This window comes from Podarcis liolepis (genome assembly GCF_965112155.1).
Source record: "Podarcis liolepis genome assembly, chromosome: 4".
In the NCBI taxonomy this organism is placed as follows: Eukaryota; Metazoa; Chordata; class Lepidosauria; order Squamata; family Lacertidae; genus Podarcis; species Podarcis liolepis.
The window spans coordinates 103,222,870-103,240,871 of record NC_139558.1 but is presented as its reverse complement, the minus strand read 5'-3'; the positions used below and the strand labels follow the sequence as shown (position 1 = coordinate 103,240,871).

Here is an 18,002-nt window from a genome sequence, read left to right as displayed (position 1 = left end):
GGAGACATTGGACACTTGGTGACCAGGTTGCCCAAGTCTGGTCTAGATTCTGTCGGATTCTCAGGCCGCAGTCAGAGGTAACTGGCCACACTCCAGGCATTCGGCTTGAGATCCTTGTTGACCTCCCCGTCTGCGTCTCCCGGCAGGATACAGGCAAGGTCACTATCTGCGATCCCACTCAGCGTGAGAGGGACACACCTCTCCTCCCTCCTCCCTGCTTCCCTCAGGGAGGGGAAAAGAGACAGACAGAAATCTATTTACATGTCTTTATTTCTGTCATTGCAGCAGTACAGAGAAACGTGTTTGCACTCTCCAGACTCCAGCAGTAGAGAGAGAAAACTCCACCCCTGTACTTCCAGTACAGGTCAGATGACACTCTGAGCTAACATCCGGTGCTCAGCACAGTGAATAGACTGCCCCTTTGTTCCAATAGTACAGTCCCAAACATCAACATCCTGTTTTGCATTCCAGGCAGCTGCAGCTCGCTCTTGCATTGCTGCTTTTTCCTGACAGATTCATGTAAAGGGGTTTTCAGGGGTTTTCATGAGACACAGGGAACAAATGACAAACATTTGCTGGTTGGGTCTTTTTTAACGGCCATGGAAGGATTCTGCAACACATTCCTTTGAAGGTCCTGCCCTGGCCACCATTAGAGTCAGAGGACTTCTGGCTTTTTGCTCCAGGTTTGTGTCTGGGCAAGAGGTTTCACCTGCCTTAGCAGAGGAATAATAGGACACCTGACAGTATCCTAGTCACCTGAATTGCACTCCACCTCTTGACTTTCTTGTCCCACAGAGCGGCTGGGCCAAATGAACTAGGCAAGAGGGGCTTAATATTTTTGGCTCAACTTCCTGAAAAGTTATGCCTTTGGCTTCCTAATCCTAGGCTGCTGCCAATCTGCAGCTAGGGAAAATCAGTCTGAGCATGCTCAGAACCACTCACTTCATTACAATGTTTAGCATTTATATGGGGCCTGGGAATGTACAAAGTTATTTTATTATTTATAATATTATATATTGTTATATTAGAGTATTTGAACACCACCCTCCTGCAAAATGTCAGCAACATTAAAAACTTTAGAAGCAATCGTTCCTCAATGTATCAGTGTTCTATAAAAATTTTTAAATAAAAAAACTGAACATGAAGGAATGGGATTTCCAGATATATAGAACTATTACTTTGCTGTAAGGTTAGCAGCTACTAGAGACTGGTACAAACTAGACCTGGTCACACACTTAGAAAATTTTGTTCTAAAGAGACAAAAAGAAGCAGCGTTATAGCACCAACAGTTAGCAACATATTCTAGGTCCATTTTGGTTTAACAATCTGTGGTAAATTAAGAAATAAAATCTGTCCAGAGTTCTCATCTCCCACATCATGGCTTTGCAATGAATTTGCAACATGTGTTTATTACTTATTCTTATTATTCTTATTTATTAAATTTCTATACCGCCCTTTCTCCAAAGATTACAGGGCAGTTTATGATATAAAAACACAAAAATACATACCATAATAACCAACAATAACAATAACAACAACCACCCCAACACATATACATGTGTGGTACAGAGTCCTTAAGTAGGTTCCCTATCGACAGGAGAAAATAACAGAGGCCAACCAGAGAATATTGTGAAGCAAAGCAGCTCGTAAGCCTGATCTTTATGGATCTGTTGCAACAGGGTGCTCCCCTCACACGCAGGAAAGGAGGAGGAACCCCGAACAAAGGTGTGCCTGCCCTTATACAGTATAGACATTTTATTTATTTATTTTTTATAAGATATTTATTGAAAATTTTTAAAATACACATAAAGACAAAAAAGACAGACATACAAAAAAAGAAAAACAAACACTATAAAACACACATTAATTTTCATTACAATCCTTATTTTCTATAACATATTTCCATGACTTCCCCACACCTCCCCCTCTTGTATTCCAGTTCAATGTTGGTTCAACAAGTTCTTATCCCTAATTTTTGACCTTTTTATATCTAGTTCATTTTTTTTTAACAAGAAAAACCAATCTTACCTTATAAACATCAATATTTATACGTCAATACTTATTCTTGAAACCTTATTCTAAAGTCGGCCTAATTTCCCTTCCACGCTTTCCCCACTTTTCATACAAAAAACAAAACAGAGTAAAAACAAAAACAAGTTATAATTATGTACCCTTTGGATTCCCAAACTCCATCCCCCCCCTTTCCCGGTTTCAATCCCCAACAAATGCCCATCAACCAGTTTACTGTCAGCCTAGAGACCTCACGTCCGAGGCCCTTAATTCTCTCTCAATTCCTCTCTGCCGGTTTTTTTGATAGTCTTTGATGTTAAACACCAGCTCTCGGAGAAGCTCAAACCCAATAGGGTCCATGTTTCTTCCAGCCAGACCTCCATACTTAAGAGTGGAGCCAAGATCTTGTTTCTTACTTCTTTCAAGTCCAAATGTCCCCAGAGCTCCAACTTCCACCTTAATCAAATTTATAATCCTTGGGTCTTCACATCTCCACATAAGGAGATCCATCCATCCTTCAGTCTCCAAATTAAACCAAGTTTTCACCATCACATTTTTATTTTCCTTTGTAGCCATCATATCAGGCCTCTGGCCCTCCTCTGTCTTCTGTAACATTACAGCTCCTCCTTCCTTTTCCTCGGAGACAGCGTATATCTCTTTCTCCACACTCTCCAAACTCTCCAGTTTCTCTTCTTTACCAGCTGCGTAGGCTTCCTGTGTCAGATCCTTATCCAATTCAATAGAATTGTTTACTGTTAAGTCCAGAGTTTCAGCCTTTGTAGCCAAAACATCAATTTGGCCTTGTATCTTTCCCAAGAGAACAAAGATTTTGTCCAATTCAGCTTGAATTCTTCCTCTAGAGGGATTTTGGTTACTTAGTATCCCTTCCAGTTCAAATCCAAAAGTCAAGTTAGTTTGTAACAGTTCTCCTTATTTTCCACAAAATATGATCAAATTGTAACAAATACAGCCAGCAGAAGCAGCAGAAACAAAGTTCTCTTTTTCCGTCTTGACAGCTAATTTGACAGCTGTCAAAATCTTCAATACCTTTTCACCAGGCTTTCTCGTGGATCACTCCCGGGTCTGGGGGGGAGACAAGACTTCGGCTCCCAAAATTAACTTTTATCCTCCGGTAAAGTTCTTATCATGCCAAGTCGTGAAATGAATAGCTTTAACCCAATAAATGAGAAAAATTTCTCTCAACCTTAGTTAGTAGGTCCTTGCTTTAGATTGTTTACAGGACGGGGAGACGGACTTCCTCTTTACGTCTTCCCTGACCGTGCCTAATTCAAAGTAAATTTTTTTCCAAATCCAGTTCCATACTACTCATGGGTTGTAGTTTTAAAGTCCAATTCACAGGAAAAAGTCAGCGCTCTCCGGCCATGGCAGCGCGGCTTCACTCCGTAGGAGAAGCAGTCGACTCACAGCACTCACCCCGTCCCCCTTTAGAAAGGCTCTTTCGCAGGTCGGGGGCGCAAATGGTGCCCGCCGAGTCACCAGGTTCACAGGCTCCTCTGCCTGTGATTTTTAAGGGTCCCCGCATCGCCGCAGCGGTAAGACCCTGATCCTACGGAGCCGATTCCCTCCGGAGCTCGGAGGGAATCCGCCATTAGCCGTTCACGCTAACCCGGAAGTACAGTATAGACATTTTAAATTCCCTGCCCTGTAGCCCAAGACCACCCCCCAAAACATCATACATACATCACAGAGGGAGGCGGTCTACAGCAGAAATCCTTTCTGCCAGGATACCTAATAATGGTCACTGGTTGGTTTACCTGGGCAGCCTGGCCATTCTTTTGTGATGGTTAATACTTTAGTTCCTGACTCCAGGTCACAGGCTCACCCTATTCATACACACATACGCCCTTAAAACAGGTAATCAAAAGACAATGGGGAGGCTTTCCCATTTCCTCCCTCTTTGCAGAGAAATATTTGATGTCATTGGAAGAGTCAAAATGGCTTCAGGATTGTTCTGCTGTACTATTTCAGACACGTGGTTTATGTACTTATGCATGTGTTCGCCTTGTACATTTATGAACATTTAATTTATATTTGAGACTTTGTTGTTATTGCTTAATCATTTAGTCGTGTCCGACTCTTCATGACCCCATGGACTAGAGCACACCAGGCGCTTCTCCAGGGAGTCTTCTGGCTTGAGAGCAGTACATGTGAAAAGGATCTAGGAGTCTTGGTTGACCACAAACTTGACATGAGCCAACAGTGTGACGCGGCAGCTAAAAAAGCCAATGCAATTCTGGGCTGCATCAATAGGAGTATAGCATCTAGATCAAGGGAAGTAATAGTGCCACTGTATTCTGCTCTGATCAGACCTCACCTGGAGTACTGTGTCCAGTTCTGGGCACCACAGTTCAAGAAGGACACTGACAAACTGGAACGTGTCCAGAGGAGGGCAACCAAAATGGTCAAAGGCCTGGAAAGTTGCCTTATGAGGAATGGCTAAGGGAGCTGGGCATGTTTGGCCTGGAGAAGAGGAGGTTAAGGGGTGATATGATAGCCATGTTCAAATATATAAAAGGATGTCATATAGAGGAGGGAGAAAGGTTGTTTTCTGCTGCTCCAGAGAAGCGGACACGGAGCAATGGATCTAAACTACAAGAAAGAAGATTCCACCTAAACATTAGGAAGAACTTCCTGACAGTAAGAGCTGTTTGACAGTGGAATTTGCTGCCAAGGAGTGTGGTGGAGTCTCCTGCTTTGGAGGTCTTTAAGCAGAGGCTTGACAACCATATGTCAGGAGTGCTCTGATGGTGTTTCCTGCTTGGCAGGGGGTTGGACTCGATGGCCCTTGTGGTCTACTCCAACTCTATGATTCTCTTTTCATGAGGTGGCCAAAGTCTTGGAGCCTCAGCTTCACAATCTGTCCTTCCAGTGAGCACTCCTTGTTGGCAAGGTGATGTCTCTGCTTTTTAGGATGCTGTCTAGGTTTGTCATTGCTTTTCTTTTTGAGACTTTAGAATTCTTATAACACTAAGAAGTGGATCAAAGACTGGGCCCCTTTGGGACCATTAGAAGCTAGACCTGAGGCAGCGCCATCTCGGCTGCTGTTGCTCCAGGAGGAATTCGCTCTCGTGGTTATTTAAGCACCTGGTTTGCAGCCAGACAGGCCTTGGACTCCATCACCTGGCTGCCACAAGTGCTTCTGGATCTCAGTGAGTAATGCTATGCTGCATATTCAGAGCGTATGTGAATTGCGGGGGGGGGGGGGGAGAGAAGGATGCTGTTCAGAGGTAGCCGTGCCGTGGGTCCCTGACCCGTGTGACCCACTGTGCTCTGGGAGAACTGGGGGCGAGGAGGACTTCCCATTCATATTTCTTTTGTGCAGGGGCCTCCAGATGTTCTGCTTCGGGGGCTGATGGCGGCTGCAGTCCAAAACATCTGCATCAAGCACTGTTTGGATGCGGGTGGCTCTGTGGTCTAAACCACTGTTTGTGGACAAACAGTCCCTCGGCCAATAAAGCGAGATGAGCGCCGCAACCCCAGAGTCATCCATGACTGGACCTAATGGTCAGGGGTCCCTTTACCTTTACCTATGTTTTTGTAATGGTTGCTAAATGAAATATTAATGTGTCATATGATTCCCCCCTTTATCATAATATGCATTCTATATCTTTAATAGAATCGCTTCAGGGGCCAAGTCTAATAAATGAAATGAATCAGGCCAGTGTCCCATCTCGTCCAGCTTCCTGTTCTCACAGGCAAACCCACAGGCAGGATTCGAGCACCAGAGCAAGTCTCCCGTCTCCTGTGGGTCCAGCAACTGGGATTCAGAAGCACTGCTTCCTCCAGCTAGGAAGGGCAGAGTATAGCCATCCTGGCTACTACTACTACTAGTAATTTTATTATTTATACCCCACCCATCAGGCTGGGCTGTCCCGGTCACTCTGGACGGCTTCCAGCACTAGGGCTGCCATGATTCAAAAAGTAAAAATCCAGACCTTTTAAAATGAGATTTCCCCCCAAAGTTTGGGAGAGAAATCAGCCACTGATGCTATGTGTGCCACCAAAACTGCAGCCATCTATAGTGGCATGTTTTTCTAAAGGGACTTCCAAGATTGTGTAAAATCCCCCGGATGCAACAAATTGGCCCCAAATCCTGAATTTGTCCAGGTTTTCCTGGCTATATGGTAACCTTATCCAACACATACAAAACATCAAACATTTCAAAAACTCCTGATACAGGGCTGCCTTCAGATGTCTTCTAAAAGTCAGATAGTTGTTTATTTCCTTGACATCTGATGGGAGGGCGTTCCACAGGGCGGGAGCCACCACTGAGAAGGCCCTCTGCCTGGTTCCCTGTAACCTCACTTCTCGCAGGGAGGGAACTGCCAGAAGGGCCTCGGCGCTGGACCTCAGTGTCCAGGCAGAATGATGGGGGTGGAGACACTCCTTCAGGTATACTGGACCGAGGCCGTTTAGGGCTATCAAGGTCAGCACCAAAATTTTGAATTGTGCTCGGAAACGTACCAGGAAGACTGGGATTGTGGCATGGAAGAGGGGGGCTTTAAATCTATGTTCCTCACACAGCTCTGATCAGAAGTGGATGCCCCTTGCTTGGTTTTTTGTACTGATGCCCAAACAGTAGAGGTAAAGGTAGAGGGACCCCTGACCATTAGGTCCAGTCGTGGCCGACTCTGGGATTGCGGCACTCATCTCGCTTTATTGGCCGAGGGAGCCGGCGTACAGCTTCCAAGTCATGTGGCCAGCATGACTAAGCCGCTTCTGGCGAACCAGAGCAGCGCACGGAAATGCCGTTTACCTTCCCGCTGGTGCGGTACCTATTGATCTACTTGCACTTTGACATGCTTTCGAACTGCTAGGTTGGCAGCAGCTGGGTCCGAGCAACGGGAGCTCACCCCATCAAGGGGACTCGAACTGCTGACCTTCTGATCGGCAAGCCCTAGGCTCTGTGGTTTAGACCACAGTGCCACCCATACAATAATAAATAATATAATAAATATAATAATATAATAAAGCAATACTCAGGCCCAGTAACGAACAAATAAACAAAAATAAAACATTGACACCCCCTAGTCCAAAAATCATTCACATCAAAGCAACAATCAATAAAGGGTCAGCCTGCTTTGCATCTGATGGGAGGGTGTTCCACAGAGCAGGAGCCACCACTGAGAAGGCCCTCTGCCTGCTCCTCCTCCTGCTTCTGATTCCGCAAGGTCTTATGTTCTGAGTGTCCCATACTAGTTATTTGGATTGGGTGGGGCGATATAGCACCCTGAAGCGAAATATGTGAATGATGCCATGTACAGTTTGGTCCCCCTGAGCCTTCAGGTCCAGTTATGGTTCAGGTGACGACAGTTCCCACTGCCTTGATCCACATCAGAATGCCAAACATTTCCCTCCTGGTATGTCCAGTCGTCTTGCTGCTGGTCACAGAATCCTAGAGTTGGAAGGGACCCCAAGGGTCATCTAGTCCAACCCCCTGCAATGCAGGGATCTCAGCTACAGCATCCAGGACAGATGCCCATCCAACCTCTGATTCAAAACCTCTAAGGAAGGAGAGTCCACCACGTCCCAAAGGACACTGTTCAACTGTCAAACGGCTCTTACTTTCAGAAAGTTTTCCCCGATGTTTAGTCGGAATCTCCTTTCTTGTAACTTGAAGCCGTTAGTTCGAATCCTACCGTCCAGAGCAGGAGAAAACTAGCTTGAGCAGTAGAAAACCAGTCATCAGTTCCCAGGTAAGGTTGGTCTTCCACGATCTCCATCTTCTTTTCGGGTGGGGCCATAGGGATTCCCTCTAGCACTTCCTGCCTAGGCAAGAATCCCAAGAAAAACGGCCGGGTACCATCTGCATTTTGTTACATGTCACCCCATCTCCAAGCAGTGAGAGATTCCTGAGGCTCCAGCACTGACCCAGGGTTTGATTTTCAGACCCTGGATCCTCTTGGTCACCCTCCTCTGCCCACCTTATCCGCTCCATCTGGTACACAGGCTGAGATCCTCCCTGCCCACAGACTGTCTCACCAGAGTGGTGCATGCTCTGGCTATCTCCCGCTTGGACTACTGCAATGTGCTCTACTGTGGCATCTGAATATAGACTGCATTTTTAATCAAGGCATATATTGGCTTATCTTGATCAGGTTCTTAAATTAAATGGGCTTAGATTTTCAAATGTTTCATGCCAGCTGTTCAGAGAACACTGGCAATGTTTTCCTAGACAAGGGGCCCCTTTGATAGATAGCAGAAAACAATTCTCAAAGTCATAAAAGCTGGAATTACAGGCTGAAGACCAAGGTTACACAGACCCTACATAATTAAGAGTTTGGTAAACAGTAAAATAAAACCGTGTGCCTTAAACTTGAGCCTAAGGTCAAAAGGCCAAGAGCACATGGAAAACAAACCGGCTGGAGAAGGGGGGGAAGTGTGAAGAGGGGAAGAGGCTTTTTTCCTATTTTATTTTGAGGCTGTAAACTGTTCCTTCCTTGTTACTTTTAGGAAGTTTATCCTTCTAAAAAGCTATCTATGATAATGTATGAAATATCCTGGCTTAAATGTAATTATGCAAAGGATTTAACAAATGCTAGAAGAGTTGTATTTATCCTGGAATTAAGTCAGCCACCAGTCCAGCCCCCCTGTCAGACAAGAAGACGCCATCCGAGCAATTCTGATATATAAGTTGTCAGATATTTGTTTAGAAACCTTCAAATGAAGGAGATCTTTCAATATTGATGTGAAACTCAAGATCCTTGACATATGTTTAAGATAAAAATTTAAGATTAACCATTTGTTTTAGAAGGCAAATAGGGCAAGGAGGGCAAGAGGTGAGCTGGTAATTAAGATTCCTTGTTGAGACACATGTAAGATATATTACTACTTATTTGTCATTTATAGATGTAACAATATATAGCTCTTTGTGTTCCATATAAGGACAGTAGGATATGAGTGTATTTTTGTGATTGGTTATACCAATCAGCCAATAGGAATTTCAACCAGGCTGATTGAACAGAGGCAGCCACAGGAGGAACAAAGGGGGGTGGATTAAGGGAATATAAGTGCTGGCCATAATGGCAGGAGGCAGGCCAGAGCTTGGTAACCATATACCACTGTGCCTCTTATTTATTTGTCTGACAAATAAATTATTTTTTTAATTTCTCTGTTGCTGCGTTGAATATTTCATTCCAGCTAAGCGTTAACCACAAGCAGGGTGCTACATTTTATGGTGCCGTGACTCGGATCAGTGGTCTGCTGGAACGCAGCTCCTTCGCCTACTGAGCAGGGTACAAGAGAGAGGACCACTTACTGCCTACCTCGCGCGCACTGGAAAAATTTTTCCAGGGGAACGCAGCAGTCTCGTCTGTCTGATACCCTGCCCACTGACGGCGACGGACCGGGGGGGACCAGAGAAATAAACAGGGAACCAGCTAAGGGTAAGTGCACTAAGGGGTTTTGGCCCTCCAATTAATTGGGAGGAAGAGAAGTCCTGATCAAACTTCTGCGTCTCAGTAAAGGGGAACTGAGTACGCTAGGTGGCTGGGTATATCAGATGGTGGTCTGGTGGGGGAAAAGGGAAGAATGGGAGGTAGTGTGTGGTGAAGTATCTGGCGCATTGCATGTGTGAGAAAGTACAATGTGTAGCTGACCTAAGTGTGGAGTGAGTACTACTTCGTTTCCCAGTAAGGTGTGTGTGTGAGTGACTGAGTGGATACTTCACAGGGCCATACAATGGGAGTTGGGGGTTCAAAGGGGGGAAATACACCTTTTGAATGTATGTTAAATAATTTTAAGAAAGCCTTCTCAGGAGGCATTGGAGTCCTATAATGAAGCTCAAGCAGAAGTGGTTATTCCACTTGTGAGTCCCAGTAGAACTCCATCTACAGTCTCCTTTAGTGGAACAACTGATTGCCTACCCCAAACCCCTGTACATCCAAGTCCTAGAGAATTATTACAGAAGTTACAGGGAGACCTTAATCGGTCAGCAAGCAATACAGCCAGGCGTATAAAGCTGCTAAAAGAACGCCTTGGGACAGATACCATCCCCTATGATTTGAGGTCCCTAGAGCAAAGCGAAGAAAAAGGTCACGTAGTAGCCCCTCTTAGAAGAGTATTTGATGCACTTGAGGATCCTCCAGTATATTCCATTCACAACTACGGATCTGATGAATTGGAAAACACCCCATCTTTCGCAGAAAAACCTCAGGCTATGATGGACTTGGTGACTTCAATAGTAAATACTAATAGTCCTACTTGGACAGGTTGTCGCCAGCTCCTGAATACTCTCTTCACCACTGAGGAAAGGAGAGACATAATTGAAAAGGCACAGATATATTTGCGTGAGCAGGCCAGAGTGGGAAATATTTATAATATTGACTGTCATCTCCAGGACAACTTTCCCTTGGAAGATCCTAATTGGGATCCAAACAATGCAATTCACCTGGCCAGGCTTACCACCTATCGCCAGACGCTTGTGCAAGGTATCGGCAGGGCATGCCAGAAGCCCACTAATATGTCTAAAGTCTCAGGAGGGTAGACGTGTTACCCATAACACTGTTTCGTGTTCGGTGCACACCCACAAAAAGACTTAAGTTGTCACCTTTTGAGCTCCTGTATGGGAGGCCGCCCTCCTTTGTTCAGGATATTCCAACTGACCTCAAACAAATAGGAGAACATGTGACACAGGGACAAGTGCAATCTCTCTCCCGTGTTTTTGTCTCTCTCCCGTGTTTGTTTGTTTTGTTTTGTTTTTTATCTTAACAGGTGGGCCCTCGAGCGCACGCCGTGCAGCATTGCCAAGCCGATTCATTAGCTCCAGGCTGGCATAGCATATGGGTGAAAGAGTGGAAACGTGATCCACTTGCACCTAAGTGGCGTGGACCTTACACCGTCTTGCTCTCTACTCCAACAGCGGTGAAGGTAGCTGAGGTGACCCCCTGGATTCATCACTCCCGTTTGAAGAAGTCCGAAGGCAGTTGGACGTGCAAAGGTGACCCCTCTAATCCTTTAAAATTGACTCTCTCCAAAAAACCCCTGTATCTAGCCCTACGGGGAACGGGCTAGGTCACGGGCAACATTAGACGACCGGCCTGCTGCAGCCACAAACCTGGAAGCTGGCTGACCTGCGCACGCCTGAAGCTTGAGGAGCGTCTGAACCAGCGGCTGTGAAAGGGAAGATTCTCTTATACAATTGATTGACTGCCCCCTTGTGGAACAATTATCAGAGATATTACACATTGGGGATCCTTGGGATATATGTTTTGGTCTTGGTGGTTCCCCATTCCTGTCACTGGGGGAATTATATTGGGACTAATATTTATGCTATCACAATAAGGTAATCTTTTGTGGAAGGAATGCATATGCTAGACATCAATATGATTTTATTAATCCTGATCCCTTGGGAAGGGGAAGGGTCCTTGAATCTGACCAAATTGACTAAATATGGATTCCGCCATGACCACAATATGTGGGTATGGTAGCCAATGTGCAAATAGGACCAATTACCTTGTTTGCTCTCTTGGGCCAGATGATTCAGAGGGAGGTATGCCCTTATTACCAATACCATTAAATGCCATTGGTATGGTAAGCGAAATGCTACACCAAACAGAAGTACAGAATTTCCCCGGATGGAACTCAACTAAACCATTACGAGTTATACCTGTACAAGGGGAATTCTGTGTACATAAATCATCAGATGCAGCTGATTCTACCATGGTAGGCTCTTCTCATTGTCACTATACTTGGGATAATATTAAGAATACCTGGGCACACGGTACTACCTATCGAACTCGGAATACCTTGCCCTGTGCACTTCCTTTTATTCATGCATGGAAAGTGGTATGGAACATAACTGTGACAGAAGAAAGGCAATCTAACATACTGCACTGTGAACTCTATACCTCTTGTGATATTTCGCCTTATGCACTCCACATACCAAAAACCTCAGACCCGATGGTTGTGGTGGGTATGTGAAGAATGGGCATACAAGAAACTCCCTTCCAAATGGAGTGGGACTTGTTTCCTGGGATGGGTATTACCACCAATGTGGATTTTGCCCACTAGGATATTTCTCATATAGCAGGAGGAAGTACCCAAAGTTGGAGCGGTACTGATGATTGGCCACCAGAGCGCATTATAGCTTATTATGATCCTGCCTCCTGGAATCCTGGTGAGCTCATATAAGGGGCACGGGATCCTATTTATAATCTAAACAGAATAATTCGATTGCAAGCAGTAGTGGAACTTGTAACCAATGCAACGGCCCAGAGTTTGAGACTTATTGCACAACAGTTGGATGAAAGTAGAGCCACCATTTTGCAGCTGAAAAATGGGAATGGATTATGTACTTGCCAAACAGGGAAGCCTATGTGGAGTCTTGAACTTGACAGGGAATGCCTGTTGCTTTAACATTTCTGATAATGGTGAGGCAATCCGTGTGTTGGCCACAAAGATGGAGAGTATAGCACATGTCAAAGGGATATTATTGTCTTGCTTGTTTTTCTTGACGGTAGTAGTAATGGTTTTATGTATGATGCCATGTATCATCTCATGTTTTTGAAGTACAATTAGCAAGATGGTTTCAAATGAAACTCTACCTCATATCATGGCCCTATACAGAGCTTTAACTCAGGAAGATCAAGCTATCAAGGACGCTTGGTAGCCAGGTCCTTGAGCTTGAAAGGGGGGAATGTGGCATCTGAATATAGACTGCATTTTTAATCAAGGCATATATTGGCTTATCTTGATCAGGTTCTTAAATTAAATGGGCTTAGATTTTCAAATGTTTCATGCCAGCTGTTCAGAGAACACTGGCAATGTTTTCCTAGACAAGGGGCCCCTTTGATAGATAGCAGAAAACAATTCTCAAAGTCATAAAAGCTGGAATTACAGGCTGAAGACCAAGGTTACACAGACCCTACATAATTAAGAGTTTGGTAAACAGTAAAATAAAACCGTGTGCCTTAAACTTGAGCCTAAGGTCAAAAGGCCAAGAGCACATGGAAAACAAACCGGCTGGAGAAGGGGGGGAAGTGTGAAGAGGGGAAGAGGCTTTTTTCCTATTTTATTTTGAGGCTGTAAACTGTTCCTTCCTTGTTACTTTTAGGAAGTTTATCCTTCTAAAAAGCTATCTATGATAATGTATGAAATATCCTGGCTTAAATGTAATTATGCAAAGGATTTAACAAATGCTAGAAGAGTTGTATTTATCCTGGAATTAAGTCATCCACCAGTCCAGCCCCCCTGTCAGACAAGAAGACGCCATCCGAGCAATTCTGATATATAAGTTGTCAGATATTTGTTTAGAAACCTTCAAATGAAGGAGATCTTTCAATATTGATGTGAAACTCAAGATCCTTGACATATGTTTAAGATAAAAATTTAAGATTAACCATTTGTTTTAGAAGGCAAATAGGGCAAGGAGGGCAAGAGGTGAGCTGGTAATTAAGATTCCTTGTTGAGACACATGTAAGATATATTACTACTTATTTGTCATTTATAGATGTAACAATATATAGCTCTTTGTGTTCCATATAAGGACAGTAGGATATGAGTGTATTTTTGTGATTGGTTATACCAATCAGCCAATAGGAATTTCAACCAGGCTGATTGAACAGAGGCAGCCACAGGAGGAACAAAGGGGGGTGGATTAAGGGAATATAAGTGCTGGCCATAATGGCAGGAGGCAGGCCAGAGCTTGGTAACCATATACCACTGTGCCTCTTATTTATTTGTCTGACAAATAAATTATTTTTTTAATTTCTCTGTTGCTGCGTTGAATATTTCATTCCAGCTAAGCGTTAACCACAAGCAGGGTGCTACACTACGTGGGGCTACCTTTGAAGGTGACCTGGAAACTACAACTAATCCAGAATGTGGCAGCTAGACTGGTGACTGAGAGCGGCTGCCAAGACCATATAACAGCGGTCTTGAAAGAACTACACTGGCTCCCAGTACGTGTCCGAGCACAATTCTAAGTGTTGGTGCTGACCTTTAAAGCCCTAAATGGCCTCAAAGGCCCAGTAGACATTAAGGAGCGTCTCCACCTCCATCGTCCAGCCCAGACACTGAGGTCCAGCACCGAGGGCCTTCTGGCGGTTCCCTGATTGTGAGAAGTGAGGTTACAGGGAACCAGGCAGAGGGCCTTCTCTTTTTTTTTTTTCTTTTTTTTTTTTTTGCATTTTAAAAAATTTTATTAATCTTTCCATATATATACATTAAATCCGTGTTTCATACATCTCATTCTTTTGGACTTCCTTCAACGTCCTTGACATTCATTCGTATTTATCGGCAGAGGGCCTTCTCAGTAATGGCACCCGCCCTGCAGAACGCCCTCCCACCAGATGTCAAAGAGAAAAACAACTACCAGACTTTTAGAAGACATCTAAAGGCAGCCCTGTTTAGGGAAGCTTTCAATGTTTAATAGGTTATTGTATTTTAGTGTTCTGTTGGAAGCCTCCCAGAGTGGCTGGGGAAACCCAGCCAGATGGGCGGGGTATAAATAATAAATTATTATTATTATTATTATTATTATTATTATTATTATTATTATTATTATTAACATCATTCTTAAATTGTGCCGCCAAGAACTGGACCCAAGACTCCAGATGACCAAGGCAGAATAGAGTGGGACTATGACTTCCCTTGATCAGGACAATAGACTTCTGTTGATGTAGCCTAGAATAGCATTAGCCTTTTTTGCTGCTGCGTCACACTGTGGACTCATGCTCAGCTTGTAGTCCACCAAGACCCCTAGCTCCTTCTCACATGTACTGCTAATATGCCAACGTCATTCCTTGCCACTGCTGATGGGCTGATGGGAGTTGTATTCCAATGCATCTGATATCCACCAGGCGGGCAAATGCTGCTGTAAACTGTATCTTTAGCTAAGCACCACCAGTGCCAGCAAATAAGAAATCCCTCGGGACTCGATTAGTCAGGCCTCACGGCAAAATGACGGCCAACGCGGCTACCAGTGGCGTAGCGTGGGGGGTGCAGGGGGGCCGGCCGCACTGGGCGCAACATCTGGGGGTTAGGGTTAGGGGGTGCAAATCCATGGGTTAGGGGGCGCAAATTACTTGCCTTGCCCCGGGTGCTGACAACCCACGCTACGCCACTGGCGGCTACCAACCCATCTCAGCTTCTGCCTCTTGAGCTGGTGGACAAGTGCACAGGCTCGCAAATTCACATCATGATGAAAAGTGACAAAGAAATTGTTGGCACACTCCGGAAATAATAATAATAATAATAATAATAATAATAATAATAATAATAATTATTATTATTATTATTATTATTATTATTATTATTATTATTATTATTTATTTATACCCCGCCCATCTGGCTGGGCTTCCCCAGCCACTCTGGGCAGCTTCCAACAAAATATTAAAATAGTGTAATGCATCAAACATTAAAAGCTTCCCTAAACATAACATTGCTGGTTCCCAGAGGAGAAGGGTCAGAAATGCAAATAAAGTCATTTGCCATAATTGAAGACTTCCTGCTAAATATTCTGTAGGAATATATTGATGAAACTTGATGCGTTTTTTTTATTTCTGGTTTTTTTTTATTTATATAAAGGCAAATTTCCATTTCAGGAAAAATGCATCGTTAACAATGACTTGTAAGTTAAAACCATGACTTTGTTGTACACACAATAAAGAGGTTGTTTGTTAAATAATAATGATGATGATGATGATGATATAAGAAATCCCTCTTCTTCCACCTTCCAAGGCCCTAGTTGCGTAAGTATTGGGCAAGAACTCCACCCACCCACCCAAAAATGGGCATGGAGACCCCAAGCGGAGCTGCCAACATCTCCTACACGGAATTCGTCCTTCTTCCGTTCCCCGGCCTCGAGGATTCCAGGCAGCTCCTTGCGATCCCTTTCTTCTGCCTCTTTGTGGTCATCCTGGTGGCCAACTCCGTCCTGATCTACACGGTGAAGGCGGAGGAGAGCCTCCACTCACCCATGTGCCTGCTCATCGCCTTGCTGCTGGCGGTCAACATCTGTGGGACGGTCACCATCCTCCCCAAGATGCTCCTCAGCTTTCTTCTCCGCGCCAGCCACATCTCGCTGGCCGAGTGCCTGGTGCAAATGTTCTTCTTGTACTTCACGGCCGTCCTGGACTGCAACGTCCTGCTGATGATGGCTCTTGACCGGTACGTGGCCATCTGCCACCCGCTGCGCTACGCGGACATCATGACCACCCGGCTGCTGGCGCTGCTGACTCTCGCCTCTGTGTTGCGTAGCCTTTTCGTCGTCAGCCCCGTGGTGATCCTGGCTTCCCGGGTGAGCTTCTGCCGCTCGGACGTCATCGGCCACTTCGTCTGCGAGCACATGGCCCTGATGAGGTTGTCCTGCGGCGACATCTCCATCAACAAGGCAGTGGGGATGGCGATGCGGTGCGTCGACGTCATCCTGGACTTCAGCATCCTCCTGGCTTCCTACAGCCAAATCATCCGCACGGCGCTGAAGATCGCTTCCGGCAACGTCCGCCACAAGGCCTTCCACACCTGCGGGACACACCTGATCGTCCTCTTCGTCGGCTACTCCTCCCGCCTCTCCTCCTCCATCGTCTTCCGCCTGGCCAAGTCGGCCTCCCAAGACGTCCACAACCTGATCAGCGCAGTCTACCTGCTGTTCCCCTGGGCTGTCCACCCTGTTATCTACGGGGTGAGGACCAAGGAGATCAGAGACAGCCTCCTAAAGCTCTTCAGGAGATGCGACGGCATTCTCCTTAGGCCTTTCAAGGCAAAAAGCGCTAAATGAGCTGCTGCTGGATGGCCGCTGGCCCAGGATTCTCAATCTGTGATTCTTGCATTGCAAGGGGTTGGACTGGATGACCCTCGGGGGACCCTTCCAGTGATTCTGCAATGTTTTGGGGGTTGATTTAAATTAATTTAATCCACTGGACACATTTTGGACTATTATATGTATACCGCTTAGAACTTCCAGCAATTAAGGGGAGTAGAAATGGCTAAAAACTTACATGTAGCCATAGCTGAGGAAGAAAATGCACCTTGGCCCATCTTACATTCTGTATTTTTAATATTTCTGTAAGCTGTACCCAGAGAAGGCAGCATACCAATGTTATAAATAAAAACCGACTCAGGGAGACCCAGTGCATTATTAGCAAAGCCATCTTTCCCATAGGGCTTGGTGGTGCGTAGCGCCAGGGCGCCGGTCTCTCAGGGGCGCCCCAGCGAATAGGGGAGCTGTGCGGCTTTGCCAGCGGCCTCCCCTTTCCCTGCACACCCGCCAACTGTGCCCCGCCAAATATATGGCTGGTGGGCACACAGCTTCCCTCCCAAGCTTCTGCAGAATTGCTCTCCTCCCGAGGAGGCTTGGGAGGGAATAATAATAATAATAATAATAATAATAATAATAATAATAATAATTTTTTATTTATATCCCGCCCTCCCCAGCCAAAGCCTGGCTCAGAGCGGCTAACAACAGTAAAAGTAACACAGTTTACATAAAATCACAATCAATTAATTGAAACACATTCTAAAATCAATTCATTCTAAAATCAATTCAGAATCAAATTAATGGCAACCATTGGGCTGGAGTTCTATGAGGATTACCAAAGCATAGCTGTCAACTTTCAGATTTGAAAATAAGGGATCAGCAGCCTCACCTGTCCCGGGGACAGTCTACAGGATATCTGGGACAGCAGCAGGAAACGGCGCTGGAATAAGGGAATTACCCAGCAAAAAAGGGAAGGTTGACAGCTATGTACCAAAGGAGGGGGTCAGACTGTGCCTTGGCCAAAGGCCTGGTGGAACAGCTCTGTCTTGCAGGCCCTGCGGGAAAATGTCAAGTCCCGCAGCACCCTAGTCTCTTGTGACAGAGTGTTCCACCAGATCGGAGCCACAGGCGAAAAAGCCCTGGCTCTGGTTGAGGCCAGTCTAACCTCTCTGTGGCCCGGGACCTCCTAGGTGTTTTTGTTTGAAGACCATAAGGTCCTCCGTGGGACATGCGCTCTCCTCCCAAGGGGGCTTGGGAGGGGCGCAAATTCACT

General features: G+C 45.3%; 1 protein-coding gene across 1 annotated transcript; it reads left to right on the top strand.

Annotated features, from left to right (window-relative positions):
- Positions 1-15,701: 15,701 nt before the first annotated feature.
- LOC310705785 (olfactory receptor 52K1-like) lies at positions 15,702-16,750 on the top strand (the record flags this gene model as incomplete). The annotated part of the gene is made up of 1 exon (XM_083500608.1): positions 15,702-16,750. The coding sequence occupies exon 1, from the start codon at positions 15,761-15,763 to the stop codon at positions 16,748-16,750; it is 990 nt and encodes a 329-aa protein (XP_083356734.1). The 5' UTR covers positions 15,702-15,760.
- Positions 16,751-18,002: the final 1,252 nt, after the last annotated feature.